At 59.9% G+C, this 17,176-nt stretch overlaps 2 protein-coding genes across 2 annotated transcripts in view; one reads left to right on the forward strand and one right to left on the reverse strand.

Annotated features, from left to right (window-relative positions):
• The window catches only part of LOC138728295 (tyrosine-protein phosphatase non-receptor type substrate 1-like), a 31,401-nt gene extending 16,868 nt beyond the window's left edge, over positions 1 to 14,533 (reverse strand). Inside the window, exons 1-3 of the mRNA XM_069871545.1 lie at positions 14,496 to 14,533; positions 13,602 to 13,691; positions 12,388 to 12,747 (exon numbers count right to left, since the gene is read on the reverse strand). Coding sequence (XP_069727646.1) covers positions 12,388 to 12,747; positions 13,602 to 13,691; positions 14,496 to 14,517 — 472 coding nt within the window. The 5' untranslated portion in view covers positions 14,518 to 14,533. The remainder of the gene's footprint in view (positions 1 to 12,387; positions 12,748 to 13,601; positions 13,692 to 14,495) is intronic.
• Positions 14,534 to 14,716: 183 nt separating this feature from the next.
• Positions 14,717 to 16,807, forward strand: LOC138728301 (signal-regulatory protein beta-1-like). The gene is made up of 5 exons (XM_069871558.1): positions 14,717 to 14,879; positions 15,190 to 15,546; positions 15,692 to 16,006; positions 16,122 to 16,442; positions 16,513 to 16,807. The coding sequence occupies exons 1-5, from the start codon at positions 14,804 to 14,806 to the stop codon at positions 16,635 to 16,637; spliced, it is 1,194 nt and encodes a 397-aa protein (XP_069727659.1). The 5' UTR covers positions 14,717 to 14,803; the 3' UTR covers positions 16,638 to 16,807.
• The last annotated feature ends 369 nt before the right edge of the window (positions 16,808 to 17,176 follow it).

Consider the following 17,176-nt stretch of genomic DNA (forward strand, 5'->3'; position numbering starts at 1 on the left):
GGTGCCTCGCTCTGCTGGAAGGGATTCAGAGCTGATGAAGATGGGAAGAAGCTCCAGTTCCTGCCCCATGGTGCTAAACCTGGGCCTGTTAATGAGTCTCATTTCACTTACGATGAAGGTGACGACGGTTCTTCCCCTACCTAGGATTTTTCTCCTCAGGATCCCTGCTTCCCAGACCAGTGTGGTACGGCACAGTGGGAAGGTTACCTACAGCTTGACCCACTGGCCACGTTGCACCAGGACACAGCAGCTGTCCCAGAGGGCTTGTGGACTCGGCACAGCCTCAAACCCAAACCAGCATGGGAAGCTTATCTCTAAGTACAGAGAAAACACCAATACTTTGGATATCAGCCTAGAAAACACCCTAAAAACCAGCATCCAGCAGTGCTGCTTTGGGTCCGTGGGTGCAGAACCATGCCTGAGCACCAGTGAGTAGTCAGCACCCATGGGAACCCTCCACAATAAACCCAAATAACGCATCACACATCCACGCCAAGGCACTTAATGGTGCAGGGACTCGCCGCCCCAGGGAAGGGGAGAGCCACCCAATCATACTCTGGCCCAGACTCAGCCCCAAAACACAACCCAGCCCAGTCCCAGCACCCTCAAAAGATGCTGCTTTCATAGCTCACCACAACAAGACAAGGTGTGAGACCACATCAGAGAGCCAAACCCAGCCCCAGCGCCCACACAAGGTCTGCTCTGGTGCGCACAAGCCAGCACAGCCTCCCTGCAGCCAGAGAGCAGAACACGCACAGGTCTTCGTGTGCTCACCCCATCTGTTCTGCAGCTCCAAAGCCAAATTTCAAGACCCTCCAAGCCTGCAAGCCTAGAGCCCTCCCACTACTCCTCAGGCTTTGGGGTCTGCACCCTTGCAGGGCTTCTAGCTGGGAGAAAAACCACAAAAATGCCTTCTAAAGTTGGTAGCACCAATTACACTGCTGATATTTAGGGCTTCCAGCACAACAAATGGAGCTTCAGCTTCATTAGGTACCATGCCAATTTAATCCAAGACATCCAGTACAGAAGGAGCTTAAATTAGTTTACCTGATGTTAACTTCTAACAAGCAATATGTTAACAGGAGGATGGAAAGGAGTGACCCGCAGCCTGTTTGTGAGGGGTAGCGCACGGCAACGACCAAGCCAAACCAGGACATGAGGAAGGGGCAAAGGGAGGAGACACTCATGGCAGGAGCACCCAAGCCCTGCAAACACCCACTTAAGAAGCAGAGGCACGTATACCTGCCTGCTCACCACACAGTCCTTCTGCAGCTCCCACCACAAACACTTCGCAGCTGGGAAGAGGAACCCTCGGCCACCCCCTTTATGTGGGAGAAGCCCTGAGGGGGGTAATGAGCTGCAGGTGCTTCTTCAAGGCATTGGGTGCCAGAAGAAAGGCAGGGGTGGGCTGTGAAGGCTGCTGTGCGAGCAGCCCGTGCGTGGGCTTTGCCTCTGCCCTCCTGGGGGGCTCAGGGGACCTGTCTGTAGTTGCTCCCATTGAGCTTTTTCCATGTGGTTTAGGGTTGCGCACCTGAGCGATTTGCTGGGATCAGCTGGGTCACTCTAAATCCAGAAAATCACTTCCAGGGAGGATGAGGGAGGGATGGCAGCACTGGTCTGCAGGGTGGAGCGATGCTCCGAGTGCCCTCACAGCTTCTCGCACCATCACCTTGGGCTTCGGCAGTGGCGGCAGAGCCCAGACAGCACCACGCTGACCACCAGCAACCACCGAGCAGAGAGAAGCGTGTGAGCTGCAGCGACGGCTGTATCCGCACCACGGCTCACCCGTCACAGGGCACCATCACCCTGGGTTTTAGCAGTGGCAGCAGAGCCTGGCCAGCATCAGATAAAGCACCAACATCCACCGAGCAAAAAGAGAAGTGTGTGAATCATAGAATCACCAGGTTGGAAAAGACCCACCGGATGATCGAGTCCAACCATTCCTATCAAACATTAAACCATGTCCCTCAGCACCTCGTCCACCCGTGCCTTAAACCCCTCCAGGGAAGGGGACTCAACCACCTCCCTGGGCAGCCTCTGCCAGTGCCCGATGACCCTTTCTGTGGAAAACTTTATTCCTAATGTCCAGCCCGAACCTCCCCTGGTGGAGCTTGGGGCCATTCCCTCTCGTCCTGTCCCCTGTCACTGGGGAGAAGAGCCCAGCTCCCTCCTCTCCACAACCTCCTTTCAGGTAGTTGTAGAGAGCAATGAGGTCTCCCCTCAGCCTCCTCTTCTCCAGGCTAAACACCCCCAGCTCTCTCAGCCGTTCCTCATAAGGCCTGTTCTCCAGCCCCTCACCAGCTTTGTTGCTCTTCTCTGGACTCGCTCCAGAGCCTCAACATCCTTCTTGTGGTGAGGGGCCCAGAGCTGAACACAGGATTCGAGGAGCGGTCTCCCCAGTGCCGAGTCCAGAGGGAGAATAACCTCCCTGGCCCTGCTGGTCACGCCGTTTCTGATCCAAGCCAAGATGCCATTGGCCTTCTCGGCCACCTGGGCCCCTGCTGGCTCATATTCAGTCGGTTGTCAACCAACACCCCCAGGTCCCTCTCCTCCAGGCAGCTTTCTAAGACAGACTTCTCCTAGTCTGTAGCTGCTCAGAGTTGTTGTGCCCCAAGTGCAGGACCCGGCATTTGGCCTTGTTAAACCTCCTGCCATTGGTCTCAGCCCAGCGGTCCAGCCTGTTCAGATCCCTTTGGAGCCTCCCTGCCCTCCAGCAGATCCACGCTGCCACCCAGCTTAGTGTCATCACAAACTTGCTAAGGGTGCACTCGATGCCTTCATCCAGGTCATTGATAAAGACACTGATCAGGGCTGGATCCAGCACCGAGCTGCAGCGAGGGCCGTATCCTCCGCACGGCTCACCCCACCCCATCTCCCTGGGCTTCGGCGGCATCAGCAGAGCCCGGATGGCATCAGACCAAGCGCCACCATCCACTGAGCAAAACAAGAAGTGTGTGGGCAGCAGCGGGGGCCGTATCCTTGCCACGTCTCACCTATCCAAGGGCCAGCCAACCCTCCCAGGCTGTGCCTGCCCTGTGGGTGCCGCACGCCGGGTAACTCCACCAGGCTTCCTTAATGCAACCCGCTTCCGAATGAGGGAATTCCTCCTGGCTGTGTCAGAGCAGGAAAGGTGGTTTATATCCTGTGCCTGGCCTGGAAGCGGCCCCGGCTGACCTGGAGGCTGCGGGTAGAGGAGTGGGGATGGATTTCGGGTGAAACTGCTGACAGGTTGCGACAACCCAGCTGCAGAAGCAACTCGGAAGGATGGACGCGGCGAGGCCAGTGCTTGCTGCCTGCTTGGCTGCTGTAAGCACTCAGAGGGCTGCGATGACCTTTGTTCACAGGCAGGATCGTGCCCCTTGCTCTGGAGGAGGATTTGCCAGCTGGCTGTGGGTGCAGCAGCTGAGCAAAGCCCGGGCAGTGCCGTGCTGCAGCCTCCTGGGTCCAGGGAGCGGGGCATGAGGCAGCTCCCATGCAGGACACTCGCTGTGGGGCACAGGGTGGCCTCCGTCCTGCACCCCTCATGCCAGCTGCAAAGCCTGGGGCTCTGGGAGATGTCCTCGCTGGCTGCAGGGCACGGCCAGGGCTCTTGTGGGCTCTGGAGCCTCAGGGAGAGCTGGTACCGCTGCAGCAGCTGAGCGGTGCCCTCCCAGGACCCTTCCCTGCTTGGGCTGGGCATGGAAACACAGTAGGGGGTTGTTTGCATCCAGAGATGCTCAGTCCTGGGAGGGATGTGCTGGGGAGGGAAGGGCAGGCAGGGGCAGCCCAGGAGCCCCAGGCGTGAAGGGGACATTTCAGAGCTGGCTGTTAATTGGTGATGACTCCCGGGAGCTGTCTGAGGCGAAGCCTTCATCCCCGCTCTGCAGGGGGATGCTCCGCACTGCCCTGGCCCACAGGGACGTGGCGCGGTGCTGGTGCCCAGATCCTCGCCGTGCCCAGACAGCCCCTCTGCCAAATCTGAGTACCGGGAACTGATGGGAGGCCTTGTCACGCTGACCACAGCCAGATTTCCTTTGCCTTCTCAAGCCCCTGCAGCTGTGGCTCTCCCAGACAGGCCAGCTCCCTGCCAGAGCTGCCGGTGGTCCCTGCATTGGACCACAGCGCATCCTCCTCCAGCTGCGCCCTGCTCCGAACTCGAGGGCTGACAGTGCCGTGCCCATGCCCAGAGCTGCCCGGGAGCTGTTTGGGACAGCCTGGAGACCAAAAACTGCAGGGAAACAGCAGGCAGGTGGATGGGTGCAGGCTGTGGGGATGCAGGTGGGAACAGCGAGTGCCTTTGAGCCTACAGCCGCACGGAGTGATGCTACAGAAGACCTTGGTCTCCCCTTGGCGGTACTGCTAGGGGTGAGGAGCCTGGCCGAGGGAGGAGCGATATCTCAGTTCTATTCTGCCTTTTTTTTCCTGTATCCTCTCAAAGTTCTTTGTTGATTGCAAATTGTTATCATGAAAGCGCATCCAATGCTGCAAGAGCAGATAATGCTCCCCGCGCTCCCAGGCATGGCTGCTGTAACTCATTGCTGGCTGGCCTGCCTGATAAAGACCTGCGGCAGCTGCAGATCAAAATAAAAATGCTAACGTGGGGGGATTTATCATGTTAAGCTATCTCAGCCCATCGTTTCCTGCTCGTCAGAGCTCTTGCTGGAGGCCCTGGGACGGCTGTGGGGCTCTCAAGTCCAGGCTCATTGCGGGGATTGGGGATGTCGGACCTTAGCCGGCCAGGAGTTTGTGCATCCAGACCTGGGGAGATGCCCCAGTGCAGGGCTGAGTGGGATGATGGGGTGTGGGAGACCCGGTGTAAATCCACAGCACTCATTACTGTGCATTATTAATGAGGGTGTCGAGTGATAACGATGAGGCCGAGGTTATTTATAGCAGTGCCGTATCTAACACATCGCAGCGGACATGGCAATTGCACGGCAGCTGGGATGCAGCCCCAGACAGGGCCAGACCCAGCCCTAGGTGGGGGGATTCTGCTGCCCCAACCAGCCCCCAGCACCACCAGTGCCATCCCCAGCTCTGACACCGGGATGTCCTTTTGGTGGCCGTCCCTGCGTTGTCCCCACAGCAGCTTCACAGGGCAGAGACCGCGTGCTGGAGCGTGGAGCTCTTTGCTTTGGCCCCAGTGGGACCCGGCACTCCCAGCTCCGTGGGGCTGTGGCCAAGCTGGTCCTACTGCTGGGAGCACAAGGAAAAATGCTTCTGCGAGGCCTTTGTGTTGTTTTGTCTTTTTTTTTTTTTTTTCAAAGCTGAAGGGCAACAAAAAGCACGAGGATTAATTCTGGCTCTGCAACATCCATCATGCTCCCGGTGACTGTGTCGGTCCCAAGGGTCTGTCCTGGCCCTGATACAGAGCTGCAAATCAGAGCTGCGAATCACTTTGCCTACCCCAGAGGGTGGCCAGTGGGGTGGCACAGCGTGGCCAGGAGACACCAGAGCCACAGAGGGGGATCCGGGACCTGAAGGGGCTGGGGAGGGTCTAACAGGTTTAGAAACCATCGCTTGGGATTATCTGCCAGCAGCGGTGACCAGAGATGTCTGAGCGGAGACACACGTCGGCACTGGCTGGTGTCTGCTGAGAGAGGGGGTCCTGGGTGTGGAAACCTCGCTCTTGGGTGCCAGGAGGGGACCCCGAGTGCCAGCGGCAAAGCGTCTTTCCCACTACACGCGGGAAGGATGCTCGAGCCTTCAGTGCAGCCCTTCAGCAGCAGCTCCTGACCGCCGGCGTTAATGACATCCACCCAATTAGCGGCTGCGAGCTCTGCCTAGCCCGAAGGATTAGCAAACGAAATCATCATCCCAAGGCGTAAGCAGTTAACGCCGCTAATTAGTCATCGCGTGAATCCTCACCCTAACACCAACCCGGGCGCACGGCGGCACCGCGGGCAGGGGCTGCTTCCCACGTGGCCGGGGCCTCCCTCGGCTTCTCGGACCGGAGCTGTTTACAGAGAATTTGCCAGGCTCAGGGATGCGTTATTTTCACACGTTGCCATGGTTACCGATACCATTATAAAATTAAGCTTGAACCTCACAGGAGAAATGGATCTGTCGGAAGCAATTATTATAGCGAGTGCATTGTTGATCCTGCCATGCTGTCCGCTCCGCGGCCGGCAGCGAGGGGCTCAGCCCGGCTGGGGCGATGGGTCCTGGCTGGAGTGATGGAGCCCAACTGGTGCTGAGGAACTCGCTGCAGAAGGTTCTGCCGGGGCCATATCCTGCTCACGGGCACATGGCTGGGCCAAGGCGCCGGGCAGGCTGCAGGAACACCAGGCTGAGCCGGCCACACCACACTGGGAGCCGCTGGCACAGCCTCTCCGAGCTGGCAGCACCGCTGGGCACGTCTGGGGTGAACAAAAAGCCCGCTGAGAGTGCGCTTTCATCCCACTCCACGGCTCGTTCCACAGCGCCTGCTTTCTCCCTCCTCCTGCCTCTCTAAATATTTTTTCCCTTCCCTGCACTTGTCCTCACAGGGACACTTGTGCTGCGCTCGGGGCGCTGCCAGCGCCGGGGCTGCTGCCAAGTGCAGCCGAGCATTAAGGTTGCTCCGTGCCGGGAGGAGCGGGGAGCCCTGGGGACCCCCCGCAGTGTCCTGTCCTCGCTGGCTGGGGACACCCCGCGCTATCTTTGGGAAGGGGAGGCTCCCCAAAGGGTTTCCCCGTTCCAACCGGCAGCCCCCAGCTCTTTTCCCTGGGCAAAGCCCGCTGGAGCATTGCCAGGAGCACTGGGCACAAAGCATGCATGGAATTGAGGGGACCAGGACTGCTCTGATGTGCCACCACCAGCTGATCTGATGTGAAGAGTCCTGAGCATCCCCAGTGCAGGCAGGACACCCCTCCTGTCCCCCTGGGACCCTCTCTCAGGTGCTGGCGAGCACCGCAGCGCGATCCGCCCTCCCTGTGCCAGCTCTGGAGCGCCGCTGTCACCGACCAATGTCCCATCAAACCCTGAAAGCACAAAGTGACCCTTTCTTAAGCACTGTGTGTTCCTGTTGGTCCCACGGTCCTTGAAAACCTTCTTTAATCATTGCCAGAGCCTTTGCCTCCACGACACCCTGCAGAGAAGGACCACACGGGCCAAAGGAGTGTTGAGTGCAAAGGATTTCCTTTGAAACCTGTTTGACACTTTCATTTTCTCTTCCTGTGACAGAAGAGTTGGGGAATGGCCAGAGGGCAGCCCCCAACTGCCCCATATCCCCTCAGCTCCAGGGATTTAAAGAAAATGATTCCAGGTCAGGCAGAGAGGCTCCCAGTAACAACAGCTGCAAGAGCACAACCTCCTATTAGACAGCAGAGACATGCAGCATCCTCCAACCACCTCCACCTCAGCTCAAAGCCCTTCAGTTCACTTCCCTAGGGCCACAGGGCTGGGCTGTGGTACGGGCACGGCCAGGCAGTGCCCGGGAGTCACCTCCTCCCTGAACCCCGCGGGGGTCCCGATGCCATGGCGGGGATCCTGTACTGCGGGGCTCACTGACGCTGGGCTTGGGGTCTGGAGAATCTCTGCTGTGCTGGCGAGAGCCCTCGCTGCCTCGGGAGCCGGGGGGAGGATGATGTTGGCAGTGAGGCTGCAGCACCAAAACAGTTCCTATGACAACCCCAAATCCCAGACCTGTTTGTCCTCTTCCACAGAAATCCACAACAACTCTGAACCCCGGGGACGGAGAGTCGGTGAGGATGATGTGAAATAAATCAGGAACAGTATAAAGACGTCACCCTTTTACTTTGGCCTTGCTCCTTGCCTTCCAAGGGAAAGCCTGAGAAACAGGGACCTGTGAAGAGTGAGCTGGCGGGTTTGGAACTGATGTGAGCTTGTTCGACCATGGAGCATCCAAGCTTCTCCCTCCCGTTCCCTCTCCTGGCAGAAGCACAGCCTGGGGCAGGGAGTGGCCACAGGAGAGACTCAGGTCACATTTCTTGCAGACATTCAAATTGTCTCTGAGACCCTCATGCCTTTTCCAGTCGCCTCAGAGCACCCCAGATGTTCCTCCAGCTCCTCACGCTGCTCCCCAACCGTGTTCTGGCACGGCATCCTCATGGCATCACCTGGTCCCCATGGCATCACGAGGTATCTGTGGCATTGCCTGGTCCCCATGGTATCACCGGGTCCCCATGGCATCGTGGGGTCCCTGTGGGGGACCTGGTGATGTCTCTGTGGTTTTGGATGCTCATGGACACAGCTGTTTGGCTAGTGCTAACGTGCCTGTGTCTCCTCAGGAACAGGCTTGTGGCCACCACGGGACAAGGACGGGGACAGAGCAGGAGCAGCCCGGGAGGTATCTAAGCACAAGGGCATCTTGGATTGAGACATCCACAAAGCAGCCTTGGCTGGAGCTGCTTTCCCATCAGCCGCTGGAGGGGACGTGCTGGAGCGATGCCGGCTGCCAGGAGACACGACGGCCCCTGGGCTCCCATCCCTGCGAGGGGCACTGCCAGCTTGGGGAGTTCTCTGCTTCTCACCATGGAGCTGAAGCATCCCAGGGCACGGCACGAGGTGTTTATCCCTGTCTCTCCTCTTTTTTCCTTGCTCACCCCAGGCTCCAGCACAAACTCAGCTTTGTCCTCTCCCTCTCGAGCGCTGCCAGCCCTCTCCTGTCCCCCGGGACACCAGGAGACGCCCGCATCCCCCCAGCTTCACACAGCCCCATGCGCTAGCTGAGACCATGCTCTTCCTCAGCGTTAATTAAACCATTGCTGCCTTCCCCTCGCTGCCCGGCCAGCCTTGTCTGTCAGTCACGCTTTCTGGACTAATTGTGCTCTGTTGTTCCATGTTTTCCTTTGGAAGCTTGTGCTCCCTGCCGGCTCTCGGCACAGCCCGTGCCTCCCACTCTGGCTTCCCTGCATGGCGCACACCACCAGCCCCTGCCAGCCCTCTCACCTCAGCACCTCCAGGAGCCTTTTCCCACCTCCCAGGTCCTGGGCAGATGCTGGAAGAGCCCTGGAGCATCCCTGGTCCTTCCCTGCCTCCTGCTTTCCACCTCTCCGCAGGGCAGGGGTCTGCAGAGCCTCCCCCCTGGCACAGCCCCTCAACCCTGTTGCTTGGCTTTGCCATCCCGTGAGACTCCAGCACCAGGCTCACACACCAAAAAACCCCGGTTAAACCTCCACCACCACCACCCATGTGCCAGGAGCTTCTCGCTGTGGCGGGGACTGCTCCGGGCCCCTTTGCTCAGACACGGTGCCACGGTCTCATCCACCTGATTGCCCCCTCGCCCTGGCACTGCGACATCCTGGGTGTGGGGACACGGCACAAATCTCAGCCGGAGTGTCCCCTCCCTGCTGGGACCCTGAGTCTCTCCCCACCATCCACCCAGCCACCAGCTCTGCTCCGCTCAGCAACGAAGCCGCCGCCGCTCAGCCCCGGCTGCGGAACCCACAGCGGGCACAGCATCTCTCAATTTGGCACACGCTCCTGCATTTCTTGCTCGAGCACCCAGCAGAATGTGGCACCCAGCGACACCAGGAAACCACCCCAAATGAGCAGTAAATCCCTGACCACTGCATCTCCCAGCACTGCCCCCCAGGCGAGCTGGTGCTCCCCAAGCGAGCTGCTGCCCGGCGCGCTCCTACCTTGTGTCCACGCTCGGTCGCCTGTTTGTGCTTTCACTGCCGGCACACCCCGGGCTGGTGGCTTAAAGGATTTTCCTTTAATAACCACCAAATCCCTCCCCTGGGCAGTAAAGCCGCAGGCTTGGGCCCTTTCCTAGGTGCTCCATGGTGCTCGCTGCTTTGCATATGCTTGTATCGAACTGCATTTCCCTCTTCCTCACCCAGCCCGATGCTTAAAAACCTGTAAATCCCCTCGAATTTCATTTCCCCCCTGTTTGCGAGGTCTATCCCCGGTTTCGGTCTCACCCACATATTTTACATACTTGTGCTCGTAATCATGCTATGAGCTTTCTGTGTTCTCCGTGCTCAGAGAGCCGGACAACCCGTGTCCTGCTGAGAGCAGCCACCACCTCCGCTGGGGCATGAGCCGCTGCCCAGTGTGACCGCGGTTCCGCTCGGGACCTGGCACTGCCAGAGGCTTCACGCCAGCGTCCCCAACCCCCAGCCCCGCGCTGCCGTGGGAGAAGAGGGAACAAGGCTGGGGGTGATGGACCCCTGCCCTGGGAACACCTCCAGTGCACCCACAGGGCGCTGAGAGCCCTCAAGGTGTCCCTGAGAACAAAGTGACCCCAAGCTGCACCCAGTGCACATTCCCAGAGCAGGGGATGCTTCTTCAGCCACGCAGCTGGATGTCAGGAGTGGCTTCTCTCTCTCCCCTCATAATTCTCTCCCCGAGAGGCTCTCTGCTGGCAGACACGGCTCCCCGGGGTGCGTACACGCTGATGCTTCACGCTGTCTTCTTTCACTTCTCTTTTTTTGATTTCACAGTAAAAAGTAGATCTAAATTGGAAAAGGGCAACTGCAGCAGCTTTCAAGGTTAGAGGCAGCCGTAGCGGCAGAAACAGCGGGTTCCTCTGCCTGAAAAGCATGTTCCGCCCTCAACCTCGTGCCCGCGGAGGCGGGTGCTCGGCTGCGGTGACACACGGCGTGTGCCCCTTAGGTGGGGCAGGGAAAGGTGGGAAAGGGCTCAACTTCAACGTGAGCTGCAGCAAGTGGCACCGAGGACTGTTCCTGAGAGCTGCCCCGTGCGTGGTTGGAAGACGGAGGTGGGAGCCAGGCAGACACCCTGCCTGGAGAAGCCACCCCGGGGGCTCTGGCACTGGGCTGGGGAGGGCACACGCCACCCAGGACCCTGTGGGACCGGCGCTGCGGCTCTGAACAGAGCAGGACTGGGTGGTGCTGCTGTTGGCTTTAAAGAGGATGGGCTTGGTGCGACAAGGTAACACAAATTATGGACCTGCTGAGCCAGGAACGTGGCCCAAGCTGGCAGAGACAGGCATGTGTGAAGTCCTCCGGGTGTAATCGGCACTCTATGTCTTACACGAGGCAGAGGTGCTCAGCTCTGGGGCCTAATCCTGTGTTCAAGACAGTCAGAGGGTCCTGGCTGAGCTGCTGCTGAGCTCTGGCATGGTGGGTTCAACCCTGAGCCTCACCCTGCCCGGTGCAGCCACGGAGACGGGAACAAATTAGGGCAGCTTTGCCAGCTCCGAGCATGGCGTGCTGAGCTGAGACCAGGCTGTGCCATGCAAACAGACACTTCTTCTTTATTGCGCCCCGCAGAAACGTCCCTGCTTCCTCAGCTGAAACGGGCTCCTCGGCTGCACAGGCTGCGGTGCTGCACGTCACTGAGCAGCTACCTTGATGCTGGCGTACTCGGAGGTGGCTGCGTCGGGGTTCCTGCCACGCCGCGGGGCCGTGGGTAGGGGCTGCAGATCAGCGTAGTGGATTTCACTGTCCTCCTTGCGGCTTTGCTGCAAAGCGCACACAAAAACACTAGGACTAGAAAATTCTTGCAAAAGTAACCCCTGTGGCAAATTCAAGCCAGGACAGCGGTGCCGTGGCTGCACGGGTGGCCCCGCGCTGCGATGTGGAGCGTGCCACGACCCTCTGCAGGCGGCTGCAGCTCACCCAGCGCCCACCGTGGCCTCAGAGCCTCGCAGAAGTCCTGCAAGCCAGGACATCAGATGCTCTTCCCCATATTCACAACTCACTCTTACCTGGCTGGGCAGGTGGGAGGTCTCTGCATCCAGGGCTTTGCTGCTGGGGGAGAAGGATGGTCATTAGAGCTAAAGGATGGCAGGTCTCCTCCCCACCCCGCTCAGCACAGCGCTCCTCAAATCCCCTCCCGAGCGTTAGCCAGAATCTGCAGCACGTGGTCACGCGATGCACACGTTGAAGGCAGAGAGGGACCACACACGGTCTGTGCACCTGGGCCGGGCTCAGACACCATGGCGAGGGGCTGCAGGGAGCTCCCTGGTGCTGGGTGCTCCCCGGTGCTGGGTGCTCCCCAACACACCCCCTCACGAAATGCAGAGAAAACCAACATGGGGCAGTGATGAGCAAAGGACCCTTTCTGGGGAAAATCGTTGCTCCAGAGGGAGAGGAAACCAGGGTAAGGCAGGTGGATGAGGCGGTTTGCTCACGTTGGGGTGCAGAAGGAAGAGGTGGTGGGTACGAACCTGGAGGTGCTGGGGGACCCTGCACAGCAGCATGGAGGGATAGGTGAGAAGCCACTCGTGGCTGCCAGCCTGGTCAGGCGCTGGCTCTCTGCCCTGCCCCTGCGCTTCCTCCTGTGCAAGAAAAGGGCGACGAGGAGGCCGAGGAGGAGGAGGAAGCAGAGCACAACGGCTGCAGCCACCATGCCAGGAATGGGGGCTGTCTCTGCGGAGACACAAGGCAGAGCAGGGAGAGGGTGGTGAGTGCGAGGCAGTGCAGGACCCTGCTGTGAGCAGGGGGTGTGTGGGACAGGGTCACAGAGAGCAGCATCTCACTGGGCTGCACTCACCACGCACGGACACCTCCGTGCCCTTTCCACGCTGAAACTCCTCTTCACCTTGCAGCCTATTACGGAACTTCACGCAGTAATAGGTGCCGGCATCCTCGGGCTGCACATCCGTGATGCGGATGGTGAAGTCCGTGTCGGACCCATCCTCTGCCCTCGTCACGCGAGGGAAAGAGCCCGTCTGATCATACACAGTCTCATTCCCACTGTCCTTGCCCTTCAGCCACCTCACGGGGCCAGCAGGACCATCTCCTGATATGGTGCAGGTCAGGGTGAGCGTCTGCCCCGCTGCTACCGTCACCAGGTCCTGGGGCTGCTGCACCTTGAAGTCCTTGAAATCCTGACCCACCTGGGCATCCGCACCTGGGCACGGTGAGAGGAGGGTTTGGGGCTGAGCAATGGAGCGAGGCGAGGGCTCGGAACAGGCAGAGCGGCCCCAGCTTGTGCCAAGTTTGCAGCAGCTCAACTGAGAAATACCCCTGGATACGGCAGAGCCAAAGTGCAGGCACAGAGAGCAGCGGGAGCCAGGTTAAAGATTAATAAAGGGGCAAATATGCCCCCACTGTTGTGTTGTTAAGAGAAGGCGATGCGAGTCCTTGGAGTTTGGAAAGGGACAGAGGGAGCCAAGGGGAATTCCTGGCAGGAAAAACTCCCGAGTGCTGGTTAATTAATGCCCCAGCTCTGCACACCAGGAGCCAGGGGCACCGGGGCTCTGCGGGAAGCGGGGTTTGGAGCCCGGGGTGCGCAGCTCGGGGCAGGGACCCAAAGCCCAAAGCCCCTAGCCGGGCACCGGCACTGCCCATCCCAGTTCCCTGCCCATCCCTATTCTCTGCTCATTCCGGCTCTGTCCATCCCTGTTCCCGGTTCTCTCCCCTTCCTGGTTCCCTGCTCATCCCTGTTCTCTGCCCATCCCGCTTCCCGGTTCTCTCCCCATCCCGGTTCCCGGTTCCCTGCCTATCCCGGTTCCTAGTTCTCTCCCCACCCCGGTTCTCTCCCCACCTCGGCTCCCTGCTCATCCGTATTCTGTGCTCATCCCGGTTCCCGGTTCCCGGTTCCCTGCCCATCACCAGTTCTCTCCCCATCCCGGTTCCCAGTTCTCTCCCCATCCCGGTTCCCGGTTCCCTCCCCATCCCGGTTCCCGGTTCCCCGCCCATCCCGGCTGGGCGCTCCGGGAGGAGGAATCCCGGTGCGGTCCCGGTGCCGCCCCCCGCACTCACCCGGTGCCGGGAGCAGGCTGAGCTGCGCCAGCAGGAGCGGAGCCGCCCGCCACGCCATGGGCTCTGCCCCGCCGGGACGGGGAGGAGAAGCTGCGCAGGAAATGGAACCGAGAGCGGCCCCTTAACCTCTTGGTGCCTGCCCGGGGCCGGCGGGCAGCCGGGCTTACCCCGCCCGAGCTCATCATCCCATCGTCCCATCCCACCATCCCATGTCATCGTTCCATTATCCCACCCCATCATCCCACCCCATCCCATCCCATCCCATCCCATCCCATCCCATCCCATCCCATCCCATCCCATCCCATCCCATCATCTGTCATACCATCCCATCTCATCCCATCTCATCATCCCATCCCATGTTGGTTGGGATGTCGGTTAACGGTTGGACCCCATGATCCGGTGGGTCTCTTCCAACCTGGTTATTCTATGATTCTATGATTCTATGTCATCGTTCCATTATCCCACCCCATCATCCCACCCCATCCCATCCCATCCCACCCCATCCCATCCCATCCCATCCCATCCCATCCCATCCCATCCCATCCCATCCCATCCCATCCCATCCCATCATCCTGTCATCCCATCCCACCTTATCATCGAAACTCATCATCCATCATCCCATCCCATCCCATCCCACCACCCCATGTCATCATTCCTTCATCCCACCCCATCATCCTATCCCACCATCCCATGTCATCATTCCTTCATCCCACCCCATCATCCCATCCCATCTTATCACACCATCTCATCCCACCCCCAAGCCCCTCCAGGTGTGCCCCAGCCCCATGAGGCTGTGCTCGGCCCAGGCAGGAGAGCGGCTCTGCCGCCCCGGTTCAGCCCCCCTGGGTCCATTGGAGACGCCAGCCCCTTCCATGATCCCGCTGGGATGCCAACCTGTGGGCTGGCCACACGTCATGGATCACGTCGGATCGGGGCACCCCGCTCTCTGGCTGCCGGTGCCGGTGGCTCTGGGGAGAGTGTGGCCAACATCACTGGCGAGGACCAAACTCATGACACGAGACGGCATGAACGCTGTGGGAACCCACTGGGCTTTTGCGAAGGATGGGAGGAGGAACTTGGCTGGTGGCAAGTCCCTTCCTTCTGCTTTCCCAGAAGAAAGCCAAGCTGAGCCAAGCTGAGCTGAGCTGAGCCAAGCTGAGCTGAGCCGAGCCGAGCCGAGCCAAGGTGTCGGGGAGCAGGACATGGGAACCACCAGGGCTCTGGTGACGCAGGTGCTGCCTCTTGCCTGCCTGCTGCTGCTGCTCGGCAGAGCCCCGGGTGAGTGGGGCCCCGACAAGCCTTTCTGCTCTGTGCTGCCCTGTGCCGCTGGCAGGGCGATCCTCCCATGAGGAGCTGGGGCTCTTCTCCACTGCCTCCCTTCCAGCTTGCTTTCACCCTCAGCCAAAGAGCTTCTTCTGCTCCAGCCCCTGGCCCTCCCGTCCTGCAGTTCCCATTTGTGCTGATGCCCCGGGCGGTGAGGGACCGGGACATCTCTCTGTCTCCTGCTCTGGGCAAGGGGCTGAGGGTCTGGTGATGCCCCCGTGCAGTGCCCCTTGCCAGCCCCAAACCCTCCTCTCGCTGTGTCCAGGTGCGGATGCCCAGGCGGGTCAGGATTTCAAGGACTTCAAGGTGCAGCAGCCCCAGGACCTGGTGACAGTGGCAGCGGGGCAGACGATCACCCTGACCTGCACCATATCAGGAGATGGTCCTGCTGGCCCCATGAGGTGGCTGAAGGGCAAGGACAGTGGGGTCACTGTTTATGATCAGACGGGCTCCTCCCCCCGTGTGACAAGGGCAAAGAATGGGTCCGACACGGACTTCAGCATCCACATCAGGGATGTGCAGCCCGAGGATGCCGGCACCTATTACTGTGTGAAGTTCCGTAATAGGCTGCAAGGTGAAGAGGAGTTTCAGCGTGGAAAGGGCACGGAGGTGTCTGTGCGTGGTGAGTGGGGCTCCCAGAGCAGCTCCCGGGGGAACCAGTGACCCCATCCCACCCCACCTGGTGGGCTCTGCTCGGGGCTCAGGTGCCAGGAGAGGGTTCCGCGGGGGCGGCAGAGCCGGGGCTGACCCTGCGCTTCTCCCCGCAGCCAAACCCACACGCCCAGTCGTGTCTGGACCCGGGCGCAGAGCGGCGCCGGGGGAATCGGTGCCTTTCACCTGTGTGTCCGGAGGGTTCTTTCCCGAAGAAATCACGGTGAAATGGTTCAAGGACAAGGTCTCCATCTCGGCTCAGCAGCCCCAGATCACCCCAGCACAGACAAAATCCTCCTACAACATGTCCAGCACGGTGATGCTGATCCTGCAGCGCGACGATATGCGCTCCAACCTCACCTGCAAGGTGCAGCACCCCACGCTGACGGACCCACTGACGGGGATGTTCCAGCTCCGTGATGTCCTGCGAGGTGAGGCTGGGGGGAAACGGTGCTCGGGGTGTCCAGGTGCCGGGGTGGGGACAAGGCACCCTGTGGGCAGCGGAGCCGGGGGAGGCCCGGCACCAGGACCTGCTTCTCTTCCCAGTTTCCCCCAGTGTCCGTGTGGCCACTGACTCACGGAGCCCTGTTGAGGTGAACAAGACCGTCATCTTCACCTGCGACGTGGAGGGGTTTTACCCGGGAGATGTGGATGTCACCTGGCTGGAGAACAGGACGGAGGTGAAGGTGGAGAAACTCTCCAAGCCAGTGGAGACGCCGCAGGGTTTGTTCAAGCTGAGGAGCCTTTTGGAGGTCCAAGCGACGGAGAAGAAGAACGGCTCTGCGTTCACCTGCCAGGTGGTGCACGATGGCCAGGCCCCCGTCAGCGAGACGGCTCTGCTGTGGATCACCAGCCCGCCCCTGCCAGGTAACACCGGGCCTGGGTCCCCGTGGTGGCGGGGGCTGCTGGATGCTGTCCTCAAGCCCTGGCTGTTCAGATCCTCTTGTCCCCAGCGCAGGTTTCTGCTTCCTGTCCAGCCCCGGCTTGTGGCTTGGCATCCTGCTGGAGAAGGTGCTCCTCGGCGGCCTCCTCATCTTCCTCTTCAAGTTTAGGAGGGCGTGAGGAGGGAAATGCAGGGACCACTGCCCCATCCTACTCCCTGATGGCCCCCAGTGCCTTGGGCAGCTGTGCTGGAAGCAGGTTCCAGGGCTCGGCCGCCACCAACTTCATCAAATGTAACTGGAAATAAAATGAATGGGATGCATGAGTGGATAATAAATGGATTGAGCTGCTCCATGCCACTGGTCCTGGACACCTGGCCCTGCCTGCACACCCACCCACACCTGGAGTGTGGACCCCGGCTCTGCTCATCCCAGTTCTTGCTCTGCCCATCCTGGTTCCCAGCTCTGCTAATCCCGACTCTGGCCATCCCAGTACTGCCTGTCCCAGTTCCTGGTTCTCTCCCTGTCCCAGCTCTTCCCATCCCAGTTCTCTTCCCAATCATGGTTCTGCCCACTCTGTCTGTGCCAATCCCAGTTCTCCCTCATCCTTGTTCTCCCCCCATGCCTTTTCTCTCTCCATCCCTTTTCTCTCTCCATCCCTTTTCTCTCCATCCCTTTTCTCTCTCCATCCCTTTTCTCTCCATCCCTTTTCTCTCCATC

Source organism: Phaenicophaeus curvirostris, chromosome 18 (genome assembly GCF_032191515.1).
Source record: "Phaenicophaeus curvirostris isolate KB17595 chromosome 18, BPBGC_Pcur_1.0, whole genome shotgun sequence".
Lineage (NCBI taxonomy): Eukaryota > Metazoa > Chordata > Aves > Cuculiformes > Cuculidae > Phaenicophaeus > Phaenicophaeus curvirostris.

Coding starts and splice junctions, on each gene's coding strand:
- LOC138728301 (XM_069871558.1), top strand. CDS start 14,804: ATGGGAACCACCAGGGCTCTGGTGACGCAGGTGCTGCCTCTTGCCTGC. Junction 14,880..15,189: donor GCTGCTCGGCAGAGCCCCGG/GTGAGTGGGGCC, acceptor CGCTGTGTCCAG/GTGCGGATGCCCAGGCGGGT. Junction 16,443..16,512: donor CACCAGCCCGCCCCTGCCAG/GTAACACCGGGC, acceptor CTGGCTGTTCAG/ATCCTCTTGTCCCCAGCGCA.